Genomic DNA, 24,331 nt, shown 5'->3' with positions numbered 1-24,331 from the left:
AATAGCCGCAATATCGAACGGCGGCGGGCCTAGAGTCGCTGCCACGACTGTGCCCGCTATCGAAACAGGAGGTGAGTTAAGTCTGAAAACTGTCGATAAGTAACATACGTTCAACGTGTTATTATTGTATGTCTAGCCTTGTGCGTTATTAAGGTATCACTGAGGTGACGCCATTCGGAGCTTTCTCGAAGTGCCGTGCGGTGTGCCGCACCAGCGTATACATTCCAATCCAGGTAACTAGTGAAGCTCCGAGGAAACACTTTTGCTAGCCTTCACGCTTCTCAAATTTTCGCGGTATCATTGTCTAAGCATTGTTTACCTAGCACTCGGACATCAAGCTTTCGAAAAATAAAGAGCTGTATCATAACTCTACCGGAAGTGCCGTTAACCTGATGAAAACGACCTGGTGACAGTGGCGCCGAATATGCCACGATCAACCAGACACACGCGAAGCGTTAAAAGAATATGCGCACTCTTAGGGCTCGAGTTGTGCATGTAAAAGGGCACCCCGCCTACTCGCGAGAGCTGAATAACGAAGAACTATACTATCCGCAGAACCAACCATATTTTCTGAAGTAATAAAGTGGGCAATGCACGCTTCGGCTAGACAGCCTGCCGGCGCGATGCCGAAGCACGGGAGAGTCCACGTGAACTAGGGGTGGCCGACACACGGTAGGGATGACTTTGGTTACAGAACGAAAAGGAACACTCGTTCATTTTCTTCGTCGGCGCATACTGTTTCCATAATACGTCCCCGGTCGACTTCCACCAGAACATTGCTGCCAATCATGATCAGACATTTAAACAGAGTAACCTTAATTAATAGAGGGAAAATCAGACATCCACCCGTTCGTAGCAATTGCTACAAAGGAAACCCATGCGCGTTCCTCGAAAGAAAAGCCTCAGAGTTGAAGAAAAATTCGTCCTGGTCCGGGACTCGAACCCCGACCACCGCCTTTCCGGGGAAGCCACTCTACCATCTGAACTAACCAGGCGGCTAACAGATGGCAGGGCGAAGTCGAATTTGTCGACAACACACGAAACAAAGGCAAATGTTTGACGTAGTAGTTCTGCGGAAACCCGCAAGGTGGAGAGAAGTTTACTTCTCTCGTATCGCTTAGAGTGTGCGTGGTAGTATTTAGAAATGAGGTCGGATCTTCGTGTAGTTTCGAGTGCGTATTTTACGCAACATTCTTTTTATTATTTCTTTAGTTCGGGTCCTTTGTGGACAAGAGAAAGAAAATGTTAGTGCTTGAGTCAGACGAAAGTGGAAGATTTGAGGAGCTTATTCGGAATATGTTTATTGTTTTGAGAGGAAAGCCTTGTCTTCACGGCCTGTGCTTGTGTCTCCAGACTTTTGCAAAGAATTCATTCTCCAGTGCGACACCAACAACCTTTGTCTAGGTGTCGTCCTTACCCAACTTAACGAACGCGGTGAAGAGCACCCCGTGCTGTACCTCATTCGAAAACTGACACCGCGAGAAGAGGCGTTTAGCACCTCGGTGGTTGTGCATCCTATGGGCCCTTCAAAAGCTAGGATGCTATGTTCAAGGCATGAAATTCAAGGTCGAGAGCGACCATTGCCTTCTTGCATGACTGAAGCGAATGCTGGAAAAAAACAGGACACTGCTGACATGGAGTCTCATTTTGCAGGAATACAACTTCGAGGTCAAGTATAGGAGAGGGAGACAGAATAAGAATACAGGTGATCTGAGCAGGGGATTTTAAGCAAGGAACTCAAGATTTTTTTTTAACGTATTCTGTACGTATCGCTATCGATATTAGTGAGATAGACATCTTATTTATGTCTTGCCAAGGGCTGACAACGACAAAAAGAGAAGAGAGACAGAGAGAGGGGCAGAACTTTGTAAAGCGGTGCCGGGATCATAGTGTCCCGTAGGCGTGTCACTCGGGCCCGCCGACCAGAGTCTGTGTGTGCTTGCGTTTTCTTAGGAAGAACGCCGCAATGACGCGAGTGCTGGGACCCCTAGCTGCCGTGGGTCCTCAGCCATAACATCGGAAGGGAACCCTCACGCTTCGGGCAACCTGACAGCTGGTCACCCTCAGGTTGGATCTCCTGTAGGAGTCTGTAACATCTCAACAAGGCCAAGGGCATTAATTAGACGTTTACCATGAGGCAACGCCTCCAACCCCCCCCCCCCCCCCCCCCATACATTAGCGTTGATCCAGAAGTTAGCGCAGCATTGACACCGACAGTTGACGGGTCAACAAAAGACCCCTCTAACCAGCAACCTGAAACAATTGATGAAAAAGGCCAACGTCGAATGCTACCGTGAGAACGGCTTCAACCTCGGATTCCCAGATTGCTACGCACTTGCTAAATTTGCGGGGGAGAATGTACAACATCGGAGGCGGAGTTCGGCGGAAGGGTGCGATATCATGGGCGGGCTATTGCGACCGATTCGACAACTGTGATTGTCCGTGATGCAGTCACCAGATTCCCTTATCTAGTCACCAGTGGCGTAGCCAGAAATTTTGTTCGGGGGGGGGGCTACGCCACTGGCCTCATGATTATATATATATATATATATATATATATATATATATATATATATATATATATATATATATATATATATATATATATATATATATATATATAAATATATATATATATATATATATATATATATATATATATATATATATATATATACATATATATATATATATATATATATATATGGGGCCAGTGGCGTAGCCAGCAATTTTGTTCGAGGAAGCTTTAGCTCGGGTGCTCCTATTAATATACATGTAGAAGGAGAATCCGTTTTTTCCTGCGACAACTTCACCAAATTTGAGGAGGTTTCTTGCATTTAAAAGAAAAAGTTTAATTCTAGTGACTACTGGTTTCGAATTTTTCATTTAGGTGGTCAATTCTTTATTAAAAATTGGCCAAATCGAAAATTTTCAGAAAATGAAACTATCAAGTTTAAAACTCCGTGACTCAACAATGAAAAATGATATCACAATTCTGTGAATTGCATCTAATAGTACATCTAGAGCGGACAAAATGGATATGTTACACATGAATCTAAAAAAAAAATAGTATTGTGGAAATATGGCTTGTGCAGAACCTTTGTACACCACGTAACCAATTCACGTAAGATACAAATTGACATAGCAAACTTGTCCGCTTTGACTGTTATAATAGATGCCGTTTACAAAACCACAACGTATGTTCTTCATGCATAGCTATTAGTTTGTAAACGTCGTGCTTCTATTTTTTCAAACTTTCGAATTTTTCAAAATATTTTAAACAAAATTCAGGCCCTAAATCGAAGTTGTGTTTCCAACAGAACTAGGATTTAGCTTTCTCTCTCAAATACAACGATTAGCAGGATTTTCTAAGAAAAGCGTTTCTGCGTTTTACAAGTATTTGAATAGGCCGCGTCGGATTGGGCCCGAGCTAAGGCTTCCTCTTAAACAATTTGTCAAGGGGTCCAATCCATGAATAATAACTGCATTGTCATTGCCAAAGATGCTGCAAACGAATTCTTGAACGCTACGCACAGTCAAAACAATAAAATATGTATTTTTTCATAAAAGAATATACTCGTATGTGCCAAAAATTTTGCCCAAAATAACTGATATCAATGCTTCCATATTTTTGTCTATTTAAGTAAAGAAAATATCACACGAACTTTAGAACTATATCAGTTCAAAACCAGGAAAGCAGTGCATGCCACTGATATGAAAAATTAAAAGGCAATGAACTGAACAAGTTGAGGACAAATATGTTAACGAAACTTTGTCATTCAAGAACCGTGCTTACATTCTTCTATATATGCAATGGCCAGTGAAAAATCTCAATGACGCTGTAATTTGTTTTAATGTATTACGCAGGAGCAGCTGCCACCGGTCGTGTATCGTGAGTAATTGCACCGAAATCATAGTCGCAACAGAGGGCACGTATAAAAAGCAGGAATTCTGCAAGATCTACGAGGGCAAGTCAAATGAATGTGAGCCAACAACGGGGTACTTTATTTAAAAGTAGTCTTCATTAGAATTTAGACATTTGTCCCATTGACTAACGAGTCGCGTGATTCCCGTCTTATAAAACTCCTTGGGTTGCTGCTTCAAAAAGTCTGTATCTGGTTCCCTTGAGCTGTTTTTTCGGTTGCCCCAAAATGTAGAAGTCGCAAGGTGACAGGCCTGAGCTGTATGGCGGATGCTGCAGCTTTTTCCACTTGAACTTTGCCAGTTTTGTATTAACGCCATAAGCGACGTGGGGACAGGCATTGTCGTGGAACAAGATGACCCCATTCGTCAATTTTCCACGTTGTTCGTTCTTGATTGCGACACACTGCTGTTCTGGCGTTTCACAATATCGGAAATAATTGATAGCCTTTCAAGATTTAGCAAATTCTATCAGTAATTTACCCTGACGACCGAAAAGAAGTCAACAACACCTTTCCAGCGGAAATGATAGCCTTTGCGTTCTTTGGGCTTGGTAAATTCGAATGTTTCCACTGTAAGCTTTGCCGCCGTGTTTCAGGCTCGTAGTAGTGGCACCAAGGTTCGTCCCCGATCACAAATGCAAAGAAGAAGTCGTCATCCTCATTGTGATACCCGATCAGATGAGTCAAGGCAGCGCGAAACTTCTCCGTCTTCTCGCGATGGATCAAAATCATGGGGATCCATTGCGCACCAAAGAGCCGATAACCGAGAAGCTCATGGATTATGGCGTGAACCAAACCGTGACTGATGTTCAGACGGTCTGCCAGTTCATCGATGCTTATCCTCCGTTCTTGTTTCATCAGTCCATGAACCTTTGAAATTGTGTGGGGGGTGATTGCACGACGGTTTTGGCCCGGTCTTGGAATGTCTTTACAACGTCCTTTAAACCGTTTGCTCCAACGCTTCACAGTGGTCAATGAAATGCCGTGTTCAACGTAAACGGCAGCCATACGGCGATTAATTTCTGTTTTGGAAACCCCTTTAGCTGTCAAAAACTTCGCGACACCGAGCTGTTCAACTTTTGAAGTGTCCATTATGTGACGCAACCATATTCAACCCAGTGTATGAGAGCATTAAAGAACAGTTATCTTCACACCTGCGTAAATGAGACATGCCGTTCTCCTACGCGCATGCCTCGCAGTATGAACCGTATGAACCGAACCATTATTGCGAGGTTAGGGTAGGCGCACTTTCCTTTGACTCGCCCTCGTACATTAGAAATGCAGATACAATGGGATATACAAATGCGAAAATACGGCTTGATAAAGGACAAAAAAGTATCACTGGAAACAAAGTTCACTGCATGTATACACAAAACCTCGCAACAAGATATTTAAGTATACGTATAAGTCTCCAATGAGTCTATGTATGTAAGAAAAAGTAACTGTATGTAATGCGTGAAACAAGGCAAATAAACATGTTGCACAATCATAGATTCACAGAATTCTAGATTCCGCCCCCATTCCATCCACTCCCCCCGATCTATTGCGCGCGACGGAATGCGGCGCGCTTGCTCCCCGCTTTTCTCCTTTGCGCATACAAGACTGAGCGACCATCGTCGGCTCACCCATTCCACCTCCCCTCCTACGCTTTCACTCGCACATACTGCATGCAGCGCGGGGTCACAATTGGATCACCCTTGGACTTTATACGAAACATGAGGGCGACGGCGACGGCAGGAATGCGCCTGGAGTGCCCATATAATGGCTATCGCAATAATGTAATAAACGCGTCCGGAAACTGAAGCGTGTCGTCGCCCATTACTTTCCACAAAAGAAGTATCAAAATCGAACTTTCACCATGCGACAATTCGCTGCGCCGCAACAATGAATTTTTTTTTTTCTGTGGGGCGGAGGCACCGAAATGAAAAAAAGAACGCATAGGAAACTATGTTGGCCAGAATCGAATGCCTACATCGGGCACCTAATGGGGCTACGGAATTAATACCGAAGAAAACATGAGACGATTGGCCCACTGAGAACCATACGCATACTGCTCAGTATCCCACACCGGCGAAACAAGACTTTCCGGAAAGGTTCCGCTCAAGGAACGCGATGCAATCCTTAGAGTCCCCACAGTGATGGCAGCGAGCGACCATTGTTTTTTTTTTCTCGCCTGCTAGCCAGAAATCTTCCAAAACTTTGTCAGGTGAAGATCCACTCAGCCGGAGCAAACCGAATGCCCACCGAAGTGCACCGCGCGGTGGTCGGGGCCATACGAGAAAAACATATGCGCTCTGGCTCGCTCTGGCAGCCCGCGGGTAGGGTAGCGAGAACAAAAAAAAAATTGAAGGGGCTCAATGTCTCCTCGGCGAATAAAAGTCAAAGTAGAAAAAAAAATAAGAACGTAGTTACTTTGGCTGGCTTTAGTGTCTTGACACGGATGTTCTGGCGTAGGTTGAAAAAAAAAATGTTGATATTTTTTATGTGACATGACGGCACAAATGAACCACCCCAACGCATCGTCTCATTGGACCTCGCTGCGTGCTTTGTCAACTCGTCTGCTAGTGTGTTGATTTGGCTTGTCTCGTTGTATGTTCCGATGTAAGACTTTAGAAAAGTCAACGGACCTTTGGCGTCAAATGTTTATAACAACATTAAACCCACAAAGTTCCGCAATTGAAAATTTAAAGCACAACTTTGGAAATGTCAATGCACGTTTCACATCAAGAGCTTATGAGATTTATACCCATAAAGTTTCGCAATGGATATCCGCGCTCCATAGATTCCGTGGCCTCAGTGAGATGCCGTGGCGAGCCCGCTCACAATCAAAGCGCCCTTCAAACTTTGTGCTTGAATGGGACTGCTTGGCGTTATGTGACTGCCGGTGTATGGGCGTTGCCACGAAATCCAGCCCGAGTTCGCAATCTTCGCGGTTAAATGTCTTTTCAAGCGTCAAAAAGACATTCTAGACAAAATCCAGAGTGATTTCCGGCGCCGGGGGTCGCTTTGGTCGGCGGTGCATGGACAGCACGAAAAAATTTCGGGGGGGGGCTGAAGCCCCATAAGCCCCCCCCCCCCCCTGGCTACGCCCCTGCTAGTCACCTAAGGAAGACGACGGTATTAAAAGAGGAGGCCTTTCCTGCAGTGAGAGAAGGGGCTGACGTGTCCTGATGTGAATTGACTTTTAATATGCTCCTACATGCAGTGGCTTCCGTTTCTGGAGCCAGTGTTAATATAAAATAAACCATTTTCCCTTCATTCCTACTACCGGACGCATTCGTCAATGGGCTTGGTGGATTCCTGTCCCAAACACCACCTCGAGCCGCGACACCACAAAACCCCCGCGACATAGTGCTTGACGTTTTGGCACAGCTACTTTCGACCACAGAAGGAGTGTGATAGTTGCAAGAATCATGACGTACCTTTCCTCTAATTAGCTTGCCATGTTATCTCCTGATGTGAGTTTTTTAAAGTCTTTTAAACATTACTGAAGTTTGCTAGTTACCGCATTTTTTTAAGAGTTGCCGTTTGAGCTTCTTGAATATACGAACCAATCACACGAGTTCGCTGGAGCGATCCTTCGGAGAACACTGAAAAATATTTTTGTGCCTGAGCTCAGCAGGCACGACTGGGTTAAAAGCTGCAAGCGTCATGAACTAGGCACCCGTAGTTACCGGCTTATACGCAGCGTCTATCCCGACTCGTGTATAAACACCACCTTGGAGCCGAAACAGGGTGTTAGAGGGGCGCGCTAATTGCCGGAAGACTGGTCTTCAAGAGCATAATGCGCTTTCTTCACTCCGTGTTACACAATGTGCTTGAACCATTTCGTTCCCAAAAAGTAATCACTTATTTTTTTTTCGGCTGATGTTCAGTTTCGGTTCAGCAACGTTCCAAAGATGTAGTCGTATTTTTCGGTCTGCCTCATGTGGCCGAAATTCTGGTTCAGGTACAGTTTTCCGTATAGGTTCAAGTTCGACACTTGGTTTGCGCACTGTTGTCTTCCTCGTTTGAAGGCATCCTCTATCGAACAAGATTTCATAACGAAACCGTTGCAAGTGTAGTGTACTGGTATTCGTTTACAGAAGTAGCATTTATTTCTTCATAAAGTGACGTAAAAAATTCATTTTGTCATCTCTATTTTGTGTCTTAGTCGCACTCATACCACGTCTGAATCTTTATATATTGGACGGCAGGCGTGAACTGATACACATAATGAAACACGTGACAGACAGGACGAGTGCCAGTCCTTATTGATATGTGTTCGCGCCTGTAAACCAGGCAGCATTGTGTCTCCAATTAGACCATCCAAAAATGTTTGAACCACTCTAGTGTTCCTTTTACTTCTTTTTCTGACTTTTTTTTTGGCCTTGCTTATGAACAGCTGCAGCGCTCACGCAGCAAGTCTCCTATTAGAAAGGCGAAAGAGCGTTTTGTCCAAGGCTCCAACCTTGGCCATTCTTTTCGGTATTTCCGAGCGATACGTCACGTTCAATGTTTTGACGATGATAGGCAAGATATGAGTGTACATTTTCACATTAAAGTCTGTCCAGACTTCTTGGGCCAAGGTCTGGTTCTTCTTAAAGTTTTGGAACTTTGGATTTGATGTCAAGTCACGGAATCTTGGAGACGTTGTCGTGTTGAGTTCAAAGGCTGTGATGTAAAGGCCGTAGCCATGAAGTTGACCTGTAAGAGAAAGAATGTATAAAAGAAGTCATATGCACCGACGCGGGACGTGACATTTAGCTATAATCTTCATTCTCATAAAGGAGAATGCCTCAGATTTCTTTGTATTTCAACGACGTTTATTGAAAGCAAAACGTCTTTCTTTTTCGTTACTGGTTATTAGCGTGACTGCCCTGCTAGTAAGATCCTACCTGTTCAATTCTCAAGGAATACTTCTTTTTCTCCAGTGCTCCTTCCACTTTAACAGTTACCTTTTTTCTTTTCCCTTGCGTTGCATTTTGAAGTAGAGTCGCGCTTGAGCTTGATTGTTTCACCAAGTAAAACTTCATCATACATAAAAAGGCAGCTATTGCGATAACAGCGGTTAAAGTTATGGGGGCCGCTGGCCTATTGCGCGATAGACTTAGCTTATACCTGCCACCCTTAATTCAACGGGGCACCTCAAAACACATCTGCATGCAGGTAACACGCCTTCGTTTAGGACGGGAAATTTGTCGAAAGTGCAACACTTTTTAAACATGGTAAATAAAGGTGTTTAGTCGGAAAACAATGTTGATAGGCTCATCTGAGCAAAAGATGGGCGCTTCAGGCACATATTGCCAGCTTATTTACAAAACCATGCGTATGCTGCACGAACAAAACTACCTCGGAAACATCCACTGTCCTCTTGAGCAACACGAAATATTTTTTTCAAGGAGGCTAAGTTGGTAATTCGCAAAAAATAATTACCGGAGCATTGTTTTGAATGCCAAACCTTCAATAGTGAAGTTGTACATCGAGCACATTAAGACACACCCAATCGATTTTATTCCACGCAGGCAGCTGTCGCGGTGTTAACTTTTCCGGGCTCCAAAGAAAGAGCCCGAAATCTGGAAAAGTATCACGTTACCATAGGCACTTGTGCGCAGTGACATCGGCACCTTCATACAAGTTTTGAATGAACAATCTGTGTTGCACGCATGCTGAACGTATGAATAGGCGGTAAGAGCAAATAATGGTTCCTAGACGACAACTACGCCTCGCCGATTCAGATGAATGGCCATCCGCAGACACAATTGTTTTTCGCGAATTGCGCAGTGTGCCAATAGCGAAAACGCTGACAGAACGTCAAAATTACCACGAGCTTTTTATCGATATCTAGCATGGCCCCAATTGAGCGAAAAATTTGTCTTGGCCAAAATTGGAACACATTATTTTCATCCCCATTGCTTACGGCTGGCTTATACATTCTGTACGCGTGCAGCATCGATCATTCACATAAAATGTGCTTCAGTGCACTACTATCGCAGCGCACAAGCGCACAATCACGTGGCCCTTTTTTTTCTTTTTTTTTCTCACATGCTTTCTTTGCACTTCAGAAAAAATAAACCCACAATACATGTTTTCATGGAAAGAAATCGTTCGAGTGTTTCTCAATACGTTCACGAACTTGTGTATGGAATGTTCTGCCTGCGAGACGATAGCTATAGAAATGTAGCTAATGTAGGTATAAACAGATTAAATCGCTCAATAAAAAGTAAATACTACACTGGTTGCGTTCGCCTAGCGTATGCAACCAGCGCAGTATTGATCATTATTCGGAAAAATTTTCCGCCCTAACGCTTACGGAGGCTTCAACAGCTGCAATCACCTGCGATCGCAGGGGAAGCTAGGCGCCGCAAGATTCGGGGAACGAGAGCGAAGATAAAACTTAGCAACATCAAGGTAAATACAACTGGCAGCGGAGCTTCCATAGCAGCCCATACGTTCAAAGCATCACACGGATGGTGCTCAGCCCATCACACGGATGGGCTGAGCACCATCCGTGTGATGAGGAAGCACTTCCGGCCGAACAAATGAACAATATTGAGATGCCGTATCAGTGGAAGATCATCGTCATCACGATTAGCCTACTTTACATCTTCTGCAGGACGAAGGCCTTCCCCGGCGATCTCCAATTACCTCTGTCTGGCGTCAACCAATTCCAACTAGCACCTGCGAATTTCCTAATTTCATCACCCCACCTATAGTCTTCTGCCGTCCTCGACTGCGCTTCCCTTCTTTTGGCACCCATTCTGTGACCCAAATCGTCCACCAGTTATCAAATGTACGCATTACATGACCTATCCAGCTCCATTTCTTTCTTTTAATGTAAATTAGCTAAAATATCGGCTATCCATGTTTGCTGTCTGATCCACACGGCTCTTTTCCTGTCTCTTAACGTTACACCTAACATTTTTCGTTCCATTGCTCTTTGCGCAGTCTTTAACTTGTTCTCGAGCTTCTTTGTCAGTCTCCAAGTTTCTGCCCCATGTGTTAGCACGGGTTGAATGCACTGATTGTACATCCTTCTTTTTAATGATAATGGTGAGCTTCCATTGAGGATATGACAATGTCTACAGTATACGCTCCAACCTATTTTTATTCTGTAAATTTCCTTCTCATGATCAGGGTCCCCTCTAAGTAATTCACTTAGGTAAACGTACTCCTTCACAGAATCTACAGGCTGACTGGCGATCCTGAACTCTTGTTCCCTTGCCCGGCTATTGAACATTATCTTTGCCTTCTTCATCTTCAACCCCACTGTTACGTTCTCTCTGTGAAGGTCCTCAGTCATTTGTTGTAACTCGTCCCCAGTGTTCTTGAACAGGACAATGCCATCTGCAAGCCGAAGGTTGTAGAGATATTCGCCGTCAATCTTACTCCTAAGCCTTCTCAGTTTAATAGCCTGAATACTTCTTCCAAACGTGCAGTGAATGGCATTGGAGAGATTGTGTCTCCTTGTCTGACCCCTCTTTTTATACGTATATTTCTGCTTTTCTTGCGGAGAATTAACGTAGCTGTGGAATCTCTGTGGATATCTTCCAAGATATTTACGTAATCCCCACGTATTACCCGATTACGTAATGCCTCCATCAATTCAGGTATCTCTACTGAACCAAATGCCTTTGTCGCAGGCACGAAATTTGTTTTCGTGGCCGGCAATTAAAGCTGGACGTTCTGTGGCTGGGTTTTCAAATGCCCCGCAATTCAACTCGATGGGCGTTTCGGTCGCTTAGCACACAAAGCGATACAGCCTAACGTCAGACACACGAATGTCAAGATTGCACCCGTGCACAGAACATTGTTTCTTTGCAGGCTAAAAAGAGCCTTGGGTGTTGAATGCTGGCCGAATCGTCAGACGCCAAGCAGCCGCACGAAAGCAGATACACTAAACTTATATGGTAGTCATAGCTCACTCCTTTTGACTGAACACGCAGAACAACGATGAAACTCAGCTCGAAAACAACTCGCCACCAGAATTCAGACAAACGTTGACAAACAAAACAACGCATCGTATGAGTGGGGCGTGTAGCAACACGTGAACTTTACGAGCATGCTCTTCTGCACACTTCAAGAGCTGAACTGCATTGCAATTGATGGCAGTTTTTATAGCGGCTTCTGGAAAAAAATGTATTTATTATTAACGATGAAGTAAACGACTGTTGTCTGTTTTTTCCTCGCCACACGTATGTAACATTGATTACGAACATTAGTTTCGTTGAATGAAGTGAAACTGCAGTCTGGTTTTAGCTAAAAGAAAATGTTTTTGCTTCTTAATGTTTGTTTCCTCCTTACATAGGTGCGCTTCAGTCACCGCTCCCATAATACGCCATACTAAAGCCGGTGACAATTGGTTTTGGACAGCTTTTCGCCCGTTTTTCACCCGAAGCTTCGCGACCCATTTGGATTGACCTTGGCAAAACTTTTAGGGGAGCGCGCTCCGAGACGTGTTATGTGTGATCTTGCTCAGTGGCCCTGCAGCACCATCACCGGAGATCGCAGCTGTTGAAGCCCGGTAACCGGCAAGAAGGAAAAGCTTAGGGTAGTTCCATTAGCGTGTCAGCGCATGCACATGTGCAAGCTATCTAGAACCAAGGGTCATCGGTAGACGATGTTATTACAGTCCAAAGCACAACGTTCTAGTGCTCTAGACAAGTTTGCTGACGACTGTACAACACTATGTATTTCCTACGCTAGTACAGACCCAAAATTTGATTACGAGGCTGCATACACAGGCTTCGGAAATATTCAGCTTTGTCACATATCCCATGGTGCATAAACTTTCGATGCCAACTGTACGTTTAACAAGCTCATAAGTAATGTAAACAACTAGTCAGTTACTGTAGCATGCTTAAAAACAGCCACTGAAAAGGACATTTTGCTCTCGTGTGCGTTTTTTTTTTCTAACTGCGGAGGAGTGACACATTATGTTGCCTATATAGGTATGTGCTATCCTATATCCGCTCTGAGACAATTAAGTTTCATGAATAGTTTGTAGGTGAGAAATAATCCGTGAAACATGCAGTGACCTGCTGCAGCCTCTATCTCGCGCCCAACCTCGTCAGCTCGGCCATGCACTCGGGCCAGAACACGCCAACTCATACTTAATCAGAAGGAAGAAAAGTGACAGAGTTCCACGTACACTTATTAATCTTGCACGTATTACCGTAGGTGTACACCGACAGCAAGGGAAGATTGATTCCAGAGTGCTTGATAATGACGGCATTGACATTAAAACTGTGCACGACGCTTGCGCCGTAGGAGAGCGACGCATCGTAGGTGGCGAGCGTGCCCTCCAGGTCCAAGTCGCAGTTCACCCACAGGCTGTTGAAGAACGGGTCCAGGCGGGCTTTGCAGTACTGCGCCACAAAGCACAGCTTGCTCAATTCACAGTTATTTTCTCGGATCCGCTAGCAACAGGAACTGACGAGAGTGGAGCTGCCTCTCCAAAATAAACGCGCAGATACGAGGATTCCTCTGTGCTTTTATATTATAGCTTGGCTCTCTCTCTCTCTCTCTCTCTCTCTCACACACACACACACACACACACACACACGCACACACACACACACACGCGCGCACACACGCACACGCACACACACGCACGCACGCACGCACACACACACACGCACACGCACACACACGCGCACACACACGCGCGCACACACGCACGAACACTCGCACACGCACACACACACACACACACACACACACACAGACGCGCGCGCGAGGCGCCGTTTCCCAACAACGAACGGTTCGTATAGTGTGGCATCCGAATTTCACCTGACAGTGTACCCACCGTTGGGGATACTTTCAATAATTTAGCTCAAGTCTCATAATGACAGAGAAAAGGAAAAAAGGCACACTCGTGATTTCTAGGCGATGTCAGGATAGACGGCCCCTTCTTATTATACGAAGTGGAAAGTGGATGGTGGGCCGTCATCATGGTTTGGAAAACGCGCAACACAGTAGGCTCCGAGTCAACTCGTATTTGATACCTCGTGTCATAAGCTGGAGTGCGAAGCGCTTCAGACCGTATCGAGGCTGATGGGAGGAGTTCAGTCGGAGCAATTGCCGGCAACTTTTGAAAAGCTAGGTTCACCTGCATCAAGCAACATCCATCCTATTCCTCATCCTCCTTGTCCCTTACAAGCATCAGGACGGAAATGTTTACGCAGTAGGAACGATGATGATGAATGTAGTGCTATGTATGACCAAAGAGCGCCAGGCCAGCGTTAATGAGTTCGAAGTGAAGCGCTAAATTACGTGCAGTGGATGTGACGTGGAAAGATAGGTGGGATCTTGTCGCTAAAAGGATTATAATGCAGCACCTGCCGCATAAGGTGTATGCGTTACGGGACGAGCGATTAGATCAGATTAGGCTTGTGGCTTGTTTCCATCTTCACCATATAATGATTTTTTTGTTTTCTTTTATTGATGCCAAACACCTTACTATTTCTCAATGAGCAGCTAGCACGTATTTCAAGTGTCCTTATGTTACATTGAAGCATTACATTATCATCATTTCGCAATCAGTCTATAAGAATTTGCTTTTTTACCATTTTTGTGGAACCAAGCATGTTCAAATCATTCTCTGTGCCCGAGTATCTCTGCATCAAACAGCTACAGTCATTTTAGCAGGACACGTACGTTAAAGCCCCTTTTGGATGACTCATCTGTAAGTTGGAAGCTCGTGAATCGCGATGTCTCATAGGCATGACAGAGTCGAATTAGCTTGGACTGACTTGGTGTTACTTTTTAAACCCTATCGTCGCTAATTTCGCCTTAGTAAGTTGTTTATAAGACTAGAAAATTAACTTCAAAGTATGATCTCTCACCGAAGTCGCCAGTACGTCAGTGCGGCATCACAGGTTTCAAGGTTTCTTTTTTTTTATTGGCCAGTTGCGGCTCAGGAAACGTCCTTTAATCTTGCAAAGTTTAATCTTTAGCTCCTCTAAAAATGCAATGCAGTCCATCCTTGCCAAAAAAAAAAGAAAGAGAAAGTACTAATCACGCATTCCACTCGGCAAACAGAAGCACTCAAAAGCGTCCCCAAAATGCTCTCCCAAGACCAGCCGCGTTCCAACAGGCGAACAGAAGCAGGAACGCTGAGATCCAATGGCAGAACAGGGGCGATTTGGCGACGCCGAGAGCAGTCAAGAGCAGTTTGAGCTACTCTCGCACTAAAGCTAAGCACAAAATAAGTCGCGCAACGTAAATGAATTATACCCGTTTATTTTGGTTATGTTTCCGTCGTTTTGCTTCAGCGTGCGGTAGTAATGACCGATGAGAAGCCAAGTTAGCGTGGTAATCCCCGCGGCAACGTAAACAACATGGTCACGAGATACAGCTTCGCCCTCTTATTTGCCCTCAGAGCGCATGGAATACCCACATGGGGGAGCAAGCAGTCGCATTCTTGTGGCGCTAGTGCTCTGCTCCTCTCTGCTCTTTGCCTCCGCCCCTGTTCTGCCAATGGAATGCGCCATGAGTTGGCCCGAGTAGATGACTTAAAAATCAGTGACGTCAAGGTGAGCTAGTGTGGCAACTTAAAGGCAGCGTCGATCACCACCAGTGTTTTGTTTCTGCGCCAGTTTTATGGTTTACTAAGCCAACTCTCACGGTGTTGTACAAAGATAACTTCCTCATACCTCTAGCATATAACGTGGGCTCTACCATATAACGTGGGCCTGCCAGAAAACAAATGCGGCGCCAATAATACCAAACCCGAGTGCAGAGCAATGGGAAGGAATGCTCTCCAGCGACCGTCAGGACGTCCAACTAGGGCTGATCCGACGGGCCCAGCTGGCAGCGGCATCCAGCGGAGCCCTGGACTAGGGGCAGACGGCCTTTGCCAAGAAGATGGAAGACACCATCTGACTCCGGGAAATTCATAAAACTTTCTAGAGCTCAATAAACGTTTTTCCTCCTCCTCCTCCTCCTCATACAGGGCAAATATTTTGTTTTCTGTTTTGAATCCCTTTACTAAAGGTGCTAATTAAAGACGCGTTTCAAGCCGGCGATCGAATGCGCGCGCTGCTTTTTGTTTTTTTCCGCAAACCTGCCCGTGGTCGTTGCCTTGCGAGTGCAATTGTGACTCTGCTAATCACCAACCTCTTCATTGAATTTGGGCGCGAATTTCCGGTGCAGGTCTCTCAGGAAGCCATTGGTCATATTGAAGCGGTATAGCGTGCTGTTCTTCGGTGCGCCGTCCTCCCTGATGGTGAAGTACGAGTCTTCCAATGGGAGATCATTGGGTCCGATGTTGGCGAACAAGTCGTGCAACACCTTGTTTTGGTCGGACAGGTTGCCTGTCGTCACGGAGCCTTGTCCAACGGAAAGTAAGGCGAAAAAAATTGTTCAGTCACGCTTACTTTGATACTTACCGCATTTGTTGTGTCTAAAGGGGTGTTCGAGTAGGGAAAATTGCGAATCAAATCGAACATGAACACTCGAAAAATGCTAGCCTTGAGCACCAAATCGAATGACAAATAATTATCATACCGATTACACCGATATGTTATCGAATAATGAAAGTGGTAAAGAAAACAGGAAGGAAATGTAGAAAAAAAAAGATTATTTCATTCAACATACACCATGATAGTTTGAAGTCCGTTCAATTGAACCATTTCTTAGCTAGGAGAAAGTGAAAATTTCCACCAGTTCCCGGTTGACTTACAATGGGCACTTAATTCAAGAAACCGGTGGGCCATATACACCCGTCTTTTTTCATCGTACAGTCCCCGACAGATGTAGTTGAACCGAACATTCTCGGCCCAAAGTGAATATTGGAAACGAAATATCATATTCTTGAAACAACTACTTACAGTCGAAATAGTTGTATTTGTTTCGTGTTCACAATTTCGAACACAGCCCTACTGACATCTGATGTCGCCGCAGTCAGAGCGCTCAAATTAGGAGGTTAAAGAAAAGTAGAAAGTACTGCCAAAGGGTTTTTCCTTTTGCAACTGCAATAGATTATATACAAACATGTACACCCAAGAGGAAAATTTTGGAGACCACAAGTGCCACCTACATTTTAAGTATGCAGCCTGAAATGAAGGTGTACCGCCCACATGCGCCTGTTCGGCCAATGTAATGCACATTGAAACAGTTTCAAGTCGCACGAAGAAATAAAACAATATTTTTTCTGATTCCATGGTCTCTAAACTTTTGCTCGCGAGTGTACATTTACTTCGTATTTTGCTCGCGAGTACACAATTTAACTTCGTATTTGAAAGTGTCTTATTCTTAACCTACACCATAGCGTGACAATATGGCGGGCATGCATCCTCGAAAACGAGAAAACATCCACGTCAGAACTGAGCAGTCCGAATTAAATTTTCTGCTAAAAAGTGATGAAGTATTCCTTTTCCTCCCTTAAGTTTCTAGTGGGCGTGCATATAGAACAGCGCGAGTCTCTCTGATATGGTATTGTTTTGACATACAGAGAAATAAAGAAACAAAAATAGGGTAAAAAGTGAGGAAGTATTCCTTTTCCTCCCTTAAGTTTCTAGTGGGCGTGTATATAGAACAGCGCGAGTCTCTCTGATATGGTATTGTTTTGACATACAGAGAAATAAAGAAACAAAAACAGGGCAACAGGGCCTTTTACTTTGCGGAAATTCTTGCTATTTCTTCACATCCACAAGAAGTAAGTGCGTCACATGAAACTATGAGGTTCGACGCCCCCTCACCAAAAGTAGTGTAAACATGCTAGGTATATAATAATGCTGCCAGAAGCGGAAAGCTAAATGATCCTAGATTTGTACACCCTTCTAGCGGTTACTACTAGGAGGGCCCAACATTACGCTTGACATCCGTGTCGTTACAGCAAATCATGGTAATAGTTATGCGGTTTTTATGTTCTGATTAATTTTTCGTTCTGTGTAGAGGCAACATCGGTGGAGCGAAACTTAAAACTGCAGCTTATAGCTAACTACGATGTGAGGAGTCTAGTTGAACGATGCCGAATGGCGTAGTTTAGTAAACTTGTAAACCTTGGAGGCAGCAAGGTAAGTATCACAGTTCTGTACTCCAATAAGACAAAGATTGTCATTCCTAGCGGCCAAAATTGTCATCATACGCTCTCTTGTTAACGGACGCCGGTATAATCGAAAACCCTTTTCGACTAGGATGATGATGATGACTACGACGACAATGTGAGCATCTCCATTAAAATTTAGCCGTCACACGTGCCACAAGGCTCGTTCTTTATGCACCATAATATTGCTGTATATTATTCATTAAATACTGTTGTGCTCCGAGCTAAATTATCCAAATGGAATTTCGCTTCCTTGCATGTTCTCCTTGCCTTACGCCAAATCTCCCAATGGTCTCTTACTATGACACCACGTCCATTTTTTAAAAAAACGTTTTGTCGGTGGTCGGTTCCGCTGGCTTGTCGCTGTCATCGAGCCATCGCTCGGTCCGAGAAAACAGTAGTGGCATCGTGGGCATAATTTGATTCGAGACGTCCCTTGTGCGGTAAAAATTACGCCACAATACCAATGCTGTTTTCATGTGTCTTGTGCAGTAATTCCTGATAGGAACACCCAACAGTGCGGCGTGCACTTTGTGCAGGTGCGATGAAACTCTAGAGCACCTGTCCCACTGCCCATCCTTTGACGCTCAATGATGCGCCCTACGAGTTAGACTAAGTCTGTTAGATAACATAGCGCTCTCGGTGCGAAAGATCCTGGGGCCATATGGGCTCTGCATTCTTGCATGCAAAGTGCCACAAAAGCGTTTCTACAGCCCTTGAAAGCTACTGGACTGTACGAACGCTTGTGATAGCGGTCATTTCTATGTGAATGTGTTCACAATGACTCACCCTTTATTATTTCCTTTTCTTTTCGTCTTATCTATTATTCCCCCTTTCCCCCTCCCCAAGTGTAGGGTAGCCAACCGGGCACGTCCTTGTTTAACCTCCCCACCTTTAACCCCTTCGTTTCTTTCTCTCTCTTGTACGGCATAGTATTGACAACGTTAAATAAATGGCGTGTGCAGTATAGGCGGCCCTCTTGTGCCGAGTGCTCGCCGCGCTCGTCGTGATTTCAGTATAATTTGTCTTTCTGGACACACGTCCGCCTAATAAAAAGTTAACTCACACTCTCGTTGTTAGCTCACATGCATCAAAGCATTTCTCGTTTTTCACCGTCGCCACCTCTACCGCCGTAGCAAAGTGAAGCAACACGCATCACTGATGTATTCACTGCTTATCGGCGATGCCAGCTCTAGCCAGTTGCTCAAAAAACAAATCTCCACTTAGATTTCATCGAGTAGACGCTGGAAGTGTCTGTCTGATAACGAAATTATTGCTTACGAGTCGCTCCGATCGCCGTTATTGAAGTGCAGTGTTGAAAAAAGACGGTGCGCTTCCCTCCACTGAACGAATTGAGTATGAGCTCCGAACTGCGCGACGCTGTTAGTGATTTATGTGCGCGTGGATATGTACCTTAAAACCGGCGGGTCCATCAGAAAGACGTTAATGCGAGAGTAGAAAAGTATGCAGAAGTGTCGTCTATAGAGCAACAATGAGACTAGGGTTACCTACTAGGGTCATGACCATAGTATACAGGCACCACGCGCCTCACTGCTTCACCCACTGCCCTAGGCACCATGCGCGATCCATGACTGCTGCTTGCGAAGCGACGCAGCTACATCGCATTGCTCCGTGCTCGCGTGCCCTTGCACGTTCATCTTTCAATTAAAAAACTTGGCTGAATTCCTATTACTCAATGGTGCCAAAGATGTTCTGAAACTGCTTATTATTGTTTAATCCATTGTCCCTCTCACGCGCCTAAAATACATTTGAGAAATTGAGGGTCCAATAGAAAAAAAGTAGACGTGTCCTGGAAATATTATGCGTACTTAAAAACACCTGGAACACCGGGAATGTCTACGATAAATACCCGTTGCATATATAGATAAGAAACGCAACACCAAGGACGTGGCATGGAAGGCTTCCATGGGATCACGTGTTAGCGGTATCATAGCGGTAACATTCTGTGGTTTGGAGTCCAACCTCCAAAAGCAGCAATGGAGAAAGTCACAAAAAGAGCACGCCCTCTCACTTTCTCTCCCTCTCTCTCTCTCTCCATCTAGAATCAAAGTAGAAAAATAATTTGTGAGAATAAAAAGGAAAGAAAGAAGTTTAAAAGCTATACGTGTTATAAATATGTTATTATACCGAAGCCGTTAGGCTCCTGGTGGCCGGCATTTTTCCTGTCCTCGTTCGTTAACAAAAATGTGGGCCGATCCCAGCAGCAGTGCAAAGCCAGGAGCAGTGGCTCCCTCCGCCGTAAGGCTGAGGCTTCAAGCACTCAGCAAAGTGAGGCGAACAGTGCATACATTCTTTGTAATCACGCATACCCATATACAACCACGTACGTTTCAATAAAGAACAAGCACAAAGCAAGCACCCGATCCACATAACTGATGATAAGGCGCTCCTGATAACAACTCGAAGCACGTAGCGCTCCTTGCATTTGTTTCGTGGTAAAGATAACTGTTGCGCAAGCTGCCACTGCGACGGCAACTTGCGACGTGAGGAGTGACGTCCCTAGCCTTTCGCATGTAAAATAACCAGCCTAGCTACTGCTTTTAATGTTGTTGCAGCACCTCTATGGGCAGCGGTACGCTGTCAAAATTACCATTACTCCCATTACTACCACTACTCTAAATTACCATAGCTCTCAAGCGATACAGCATTGTATACCCCCCTCAGCAGTTGCAGTGGTGGCTTTCAACAGCTTCGCTGGACATCCACTTTTGCAGGGCCGGGATGGCGAGTCAGTTTTTTTCTGTAGCCTTTCTTTCTTTTTCTTCCAGCTTTACGATGTGTTAACTATACATGTTTCCACTCGGAATACGAAATGAACTTTACAACTTTTCTGAGTTGGCATATCATTTCTTGGTGCTTTTAAGAGACAATGTGTATTGAGACCTACTTGATAAGATGATGCCCAACACGGTGTGCCACACCTTCATGCTTCTGAACGCAAGATGCATAGGACGCTGATGATGAAAAAAAAAGAACATCAGAACGAATGTGAGGCATTGCTTTTAGGAAAAGCTAAATCTGAATGGCACTAAATTCTTCATTGGCTACAGGTTTCAAATCGTTGTAACGAGCCTAAATTCATGTTTAGAAGCTAAGCCTGCGATTCCGCTTAACCATTAGACACCTGGTTACGCTTATGCGATTTTATAACGTCAGTCACAATCGCTATGGAACAATGTCGCCGAAAATTCTAACTTATTAGTAAAATCTTGATGAGGGCTAGTTGCTTCATATTTAGAACCGAGATTGAACAGTGCGAATAAAACAAGGACACGAGGAAAGAAATACTACAGACAAGCGCTTGTCTGTGGTATTTGTTTCCTCGCGTCCTTGTTTTATTCGCGCTGTTCAACCTCAGTTCTAAAAATTCTAATGAATGTGAAAAAAAAATCTGCAGTTTTACGTTCCAGAACCACGCTTGATTAAGACAGACCGTACAGTGGGGAACTCCGAATTAATTTTGACCACCTGGGGTTCTTTAACACGCACACGTTCTTTAATGCACGGTACACGAGCGTTCTTGCCCCCGTGGAGATGCGGCTGCCGCAGGCGGGGATAAAACTCGCTACTTCGCGCTTGGCACCGCAACGTTATAGCGGCTAAGTTACCGCGGAGGGTGACTTCTAATGAGTGTATGTCAAGTGCTCTATTACTAGACCCCCGCTTTGAAAACCTACCCCAAAAAGCCTGTACCCTCCCGCCCACTCCCAAGAAAAAAATAAGAAAAAAAAGGCAGACCATTCAGTGAAGCAGCTAACTATATATGCTGCCACCATGTTATAGTCACTCACACCTGTGATGATTGCAACGAGAGCGTCCACTGTGGTGTCATGGCTTGCCTAGTGATACCAAATAAGTAACGGCCCACTAGCGAAATTGGCCTCATCGGCCGGATCGCGTGAAAGCTTCAAGTGCCTTACCTGCTTCCAGAGTTCTCAATGAAACGATGCCGTAGAGCTCGGAGCTGCACGCCAATCACTGAAATAGAATCGCCGATCTGCGCACTGCAGCTGTCACCTTATCTTCACGTTCTCTCTGTTTGACCACTTGCCAATACTAAGCTTATCTGTTTTATTTTGTTGTACTTTTTTTTCTAGCGCCCATGGAAAGATATGCGTTAACAACCGCATGTACCCATGACTAGCAGTAATGATAAGGGTTCAGACAAAATGTTCAACTATATACTATATATATATCTCTATATTGAATGAAACCTTCATTCATTCATATCAAGATAAAAATTATTGGACTCGTTTTGCTTTGGAGGCTTTGCACTCTTTCTTTTTCGCCTTCAGAACGTGATCATGTGTTATCGTGCATCCTCTCCATCGAAAAACGTCGCTTTCGATATCTGGACCGCTATTCTGTAACGCTGCAATTATCTTACGATTCTTTTCTTATCACGTGGCACGGCGAGGGGCCGATCTCGGCAATAACGGAGGTGCAGCAGCGCGCGAGTCATGTCCGAGCCGATAACGAAGGTCGGAAAGCATGGAAACTGAAATGGAAACGTATTATTATCCGGCTCCAGATTGTTCTCAAGTTGTGATTGTTTTAGCAACTTCCAGAGTCTCAAAGACTCTACCTCTGCGGAACATGTCATGGTCACTCCACGAAAACAGAAAAGAAAACAGGGATGATGATGATGATGATGATAATAATAATAATAATAATAATAATAATAATAATAATAATAATAATAATCTTTATTACAAATAATCGTTTTGTACATATAATTTTGCTAGGTCTGCCGAAGCTTCTGTGGGCTTGTATACGGCAGAAACCTGGCAGTCAGGGCATTGCATCATGTAACCTTATCCCAGACAAATTAAATGTAAAACGAAAAAAAAAATAAAAGAAACGTATCACATGTTCTTCAGGTAAACATGTCCAGTAAACAACACTTTACGTACAAATGAAAACACGTAGCTCACAACATTAATTAGAACTGAGTTAACATGGCACAATATGTAAACAAAGTTACAACGTATCGATAACAAAATATCAAACAAAAAATCGTGAAAACAGCGGAAACAGTCTTACATTCATTTTGGCAAAGATCACACAACAAAAAGATAGACTTTATACATGTGAAAACTATTCTACGATGCCCTTGATGGCCTTTCTTAATCCCGACAAATTTGATACAGTACTGTACTGGGAAGGTTATCAAACAGGGGGGGATATAGTACCTTCTTTGTCCTTTTCCATAACGAGTTCTTGTCCGAGAAACTACATATCTGGGATCTCTACGCAAAGCAACACTTTTAAGGACAGGTTCTCGCAAAGCATTGCTCCAGAAATAACGCATCACAGTTGTCGAACGAAACAAAGACTCCGAAATCGGGCATTTTGAAATCTCGAAATAAGTTATCCGTAGTTTGGTTCTACGCATCACTTTTTAGTATGCTTTTTAATAGACTGCCAATTTTATGTTTCCAAAATCCGCTGCAATTAAAAAAAAACAGCAAATGCCGTACCTTATATGCGAGTAGCCTAAAGCATGCACTATCACTTTTTTTACCTTGGTAGGGGCATAACTCCTTATACGGTAAAGGGCACATGCAACATATCGTAATCGCGCAGAAATTCGAGCCATTTGAATATTCCATGATAAGTCAGTCTCGAAGTATACTCCAAGGTACTTGACACTATCCGCATATTGTACAGGGGCACAAACACAGTCTAAGCAATCAGAACTGTGAATGAAGACATGTTGACTTGTTACAAGAGCCTTTAACGGATTTCTGAAACATGCTAATCGAGTTTTCCGAGCACCGAGCCTTATACGGTTTTTTAAACAAGTTCATCACATTTTTTTATGTCGCTTTGAAGTAAAGCGACAGCTGCTTCGTTCTGCATGTGCTTAGAATCAAGCAACGTATCATCTGCATACTGGAAAATCGTACATGAAGTAGTTACCTGTGCCAAGTCATAAACGTACAATTTAAAAAGAAGCGGAGACAGAACGGAACCATGTGGAAACCCTGCGTTAAGAAACCGCAAAGAACTCTTTTGGTCGCCAATACATGAAATCTGAGACCGATTTACCAGGTAGTTTTGTATAAATGCATGGAAATGTCCCCGAAACCCTTAATGGTGTAGTTTAGCACATAGAATACTGTGGCTTACCGAATCGAAAGCCTTATATATATCTAAAAAAAGCCAACAGACTACCTGGTTAAGTTCTTTCATTCTTTCATTTTTTCATTCTACGGGTGCTATCGGACTTGAATATGGGGCAGCGGCTTTTCCATTTTGTCAAGGCTTTCCTTACGGATAGAAGGACATGTGTCAGGTTTGGGGAGATAAAGTCGGAAGTCGTTAAATTGGGTTGCTGTGGTACTCCGCAGGGACC

At 44.2% G+C, this 24,331-nt stretch overlaps 1 protein-coding gene across 1 annotated transcript; it reads right to left on the bottom strand.

Annotated features, from left to right (window-relative positions):
• Window positions 1–8,240: 8,240 nt before the first annotated feature.
• LOC135896801 (uncharacterized) lies at window positions 8,241–21,968 on the bottom strand. Its single transcript, XM_065425291.1, has 5 exons — window positions 21,894–21,968; window positions 20,861–20,927; window positions 16,023–16,234; window positions 13,054–13,270; window positions 8,241–8,609 (listed from the first exon to the last, which is right to left on the bottom strand). Exons 2-5 carry the CDS (start codon window positions 20,919–20,921, stop codon window positions 8,317–8,319), a joined length of 783 nt encoding a protein of 260 aa, XP_065281363.1. The 5' UTR covers window positions 20,922–20,927; window positions 21,894–21,968; the 3' UTR covers window positions 8,241–8,316.
• Between the last annotated feature and the right edge of the window lie 2,363 nt (window positions 21,969–24,331).

The sequence above is a fragment of the Dermacentor albipictus genome, unplaced genomic scaffold, assembly GCF_038994185.2.
Source record: "Dermacentor albipictus isolate Rhodes 1998 colony unplaced genomic scaffold, USDA_Dalb.pri_finalv2 scaffold_11, whole genome shotgun sequence".
NCBI classification, from domain to species: Eukaryota; Metazoa; Arthropoda; class Arachnida; order Ixodida; family Ixodidae; genus Dermacentor; species Dermacentor albipictus.
Note: the sequence above shows the minus strand (reverse complement) of the source record. Positions and strands in the feature narration are given on the sequence as shown.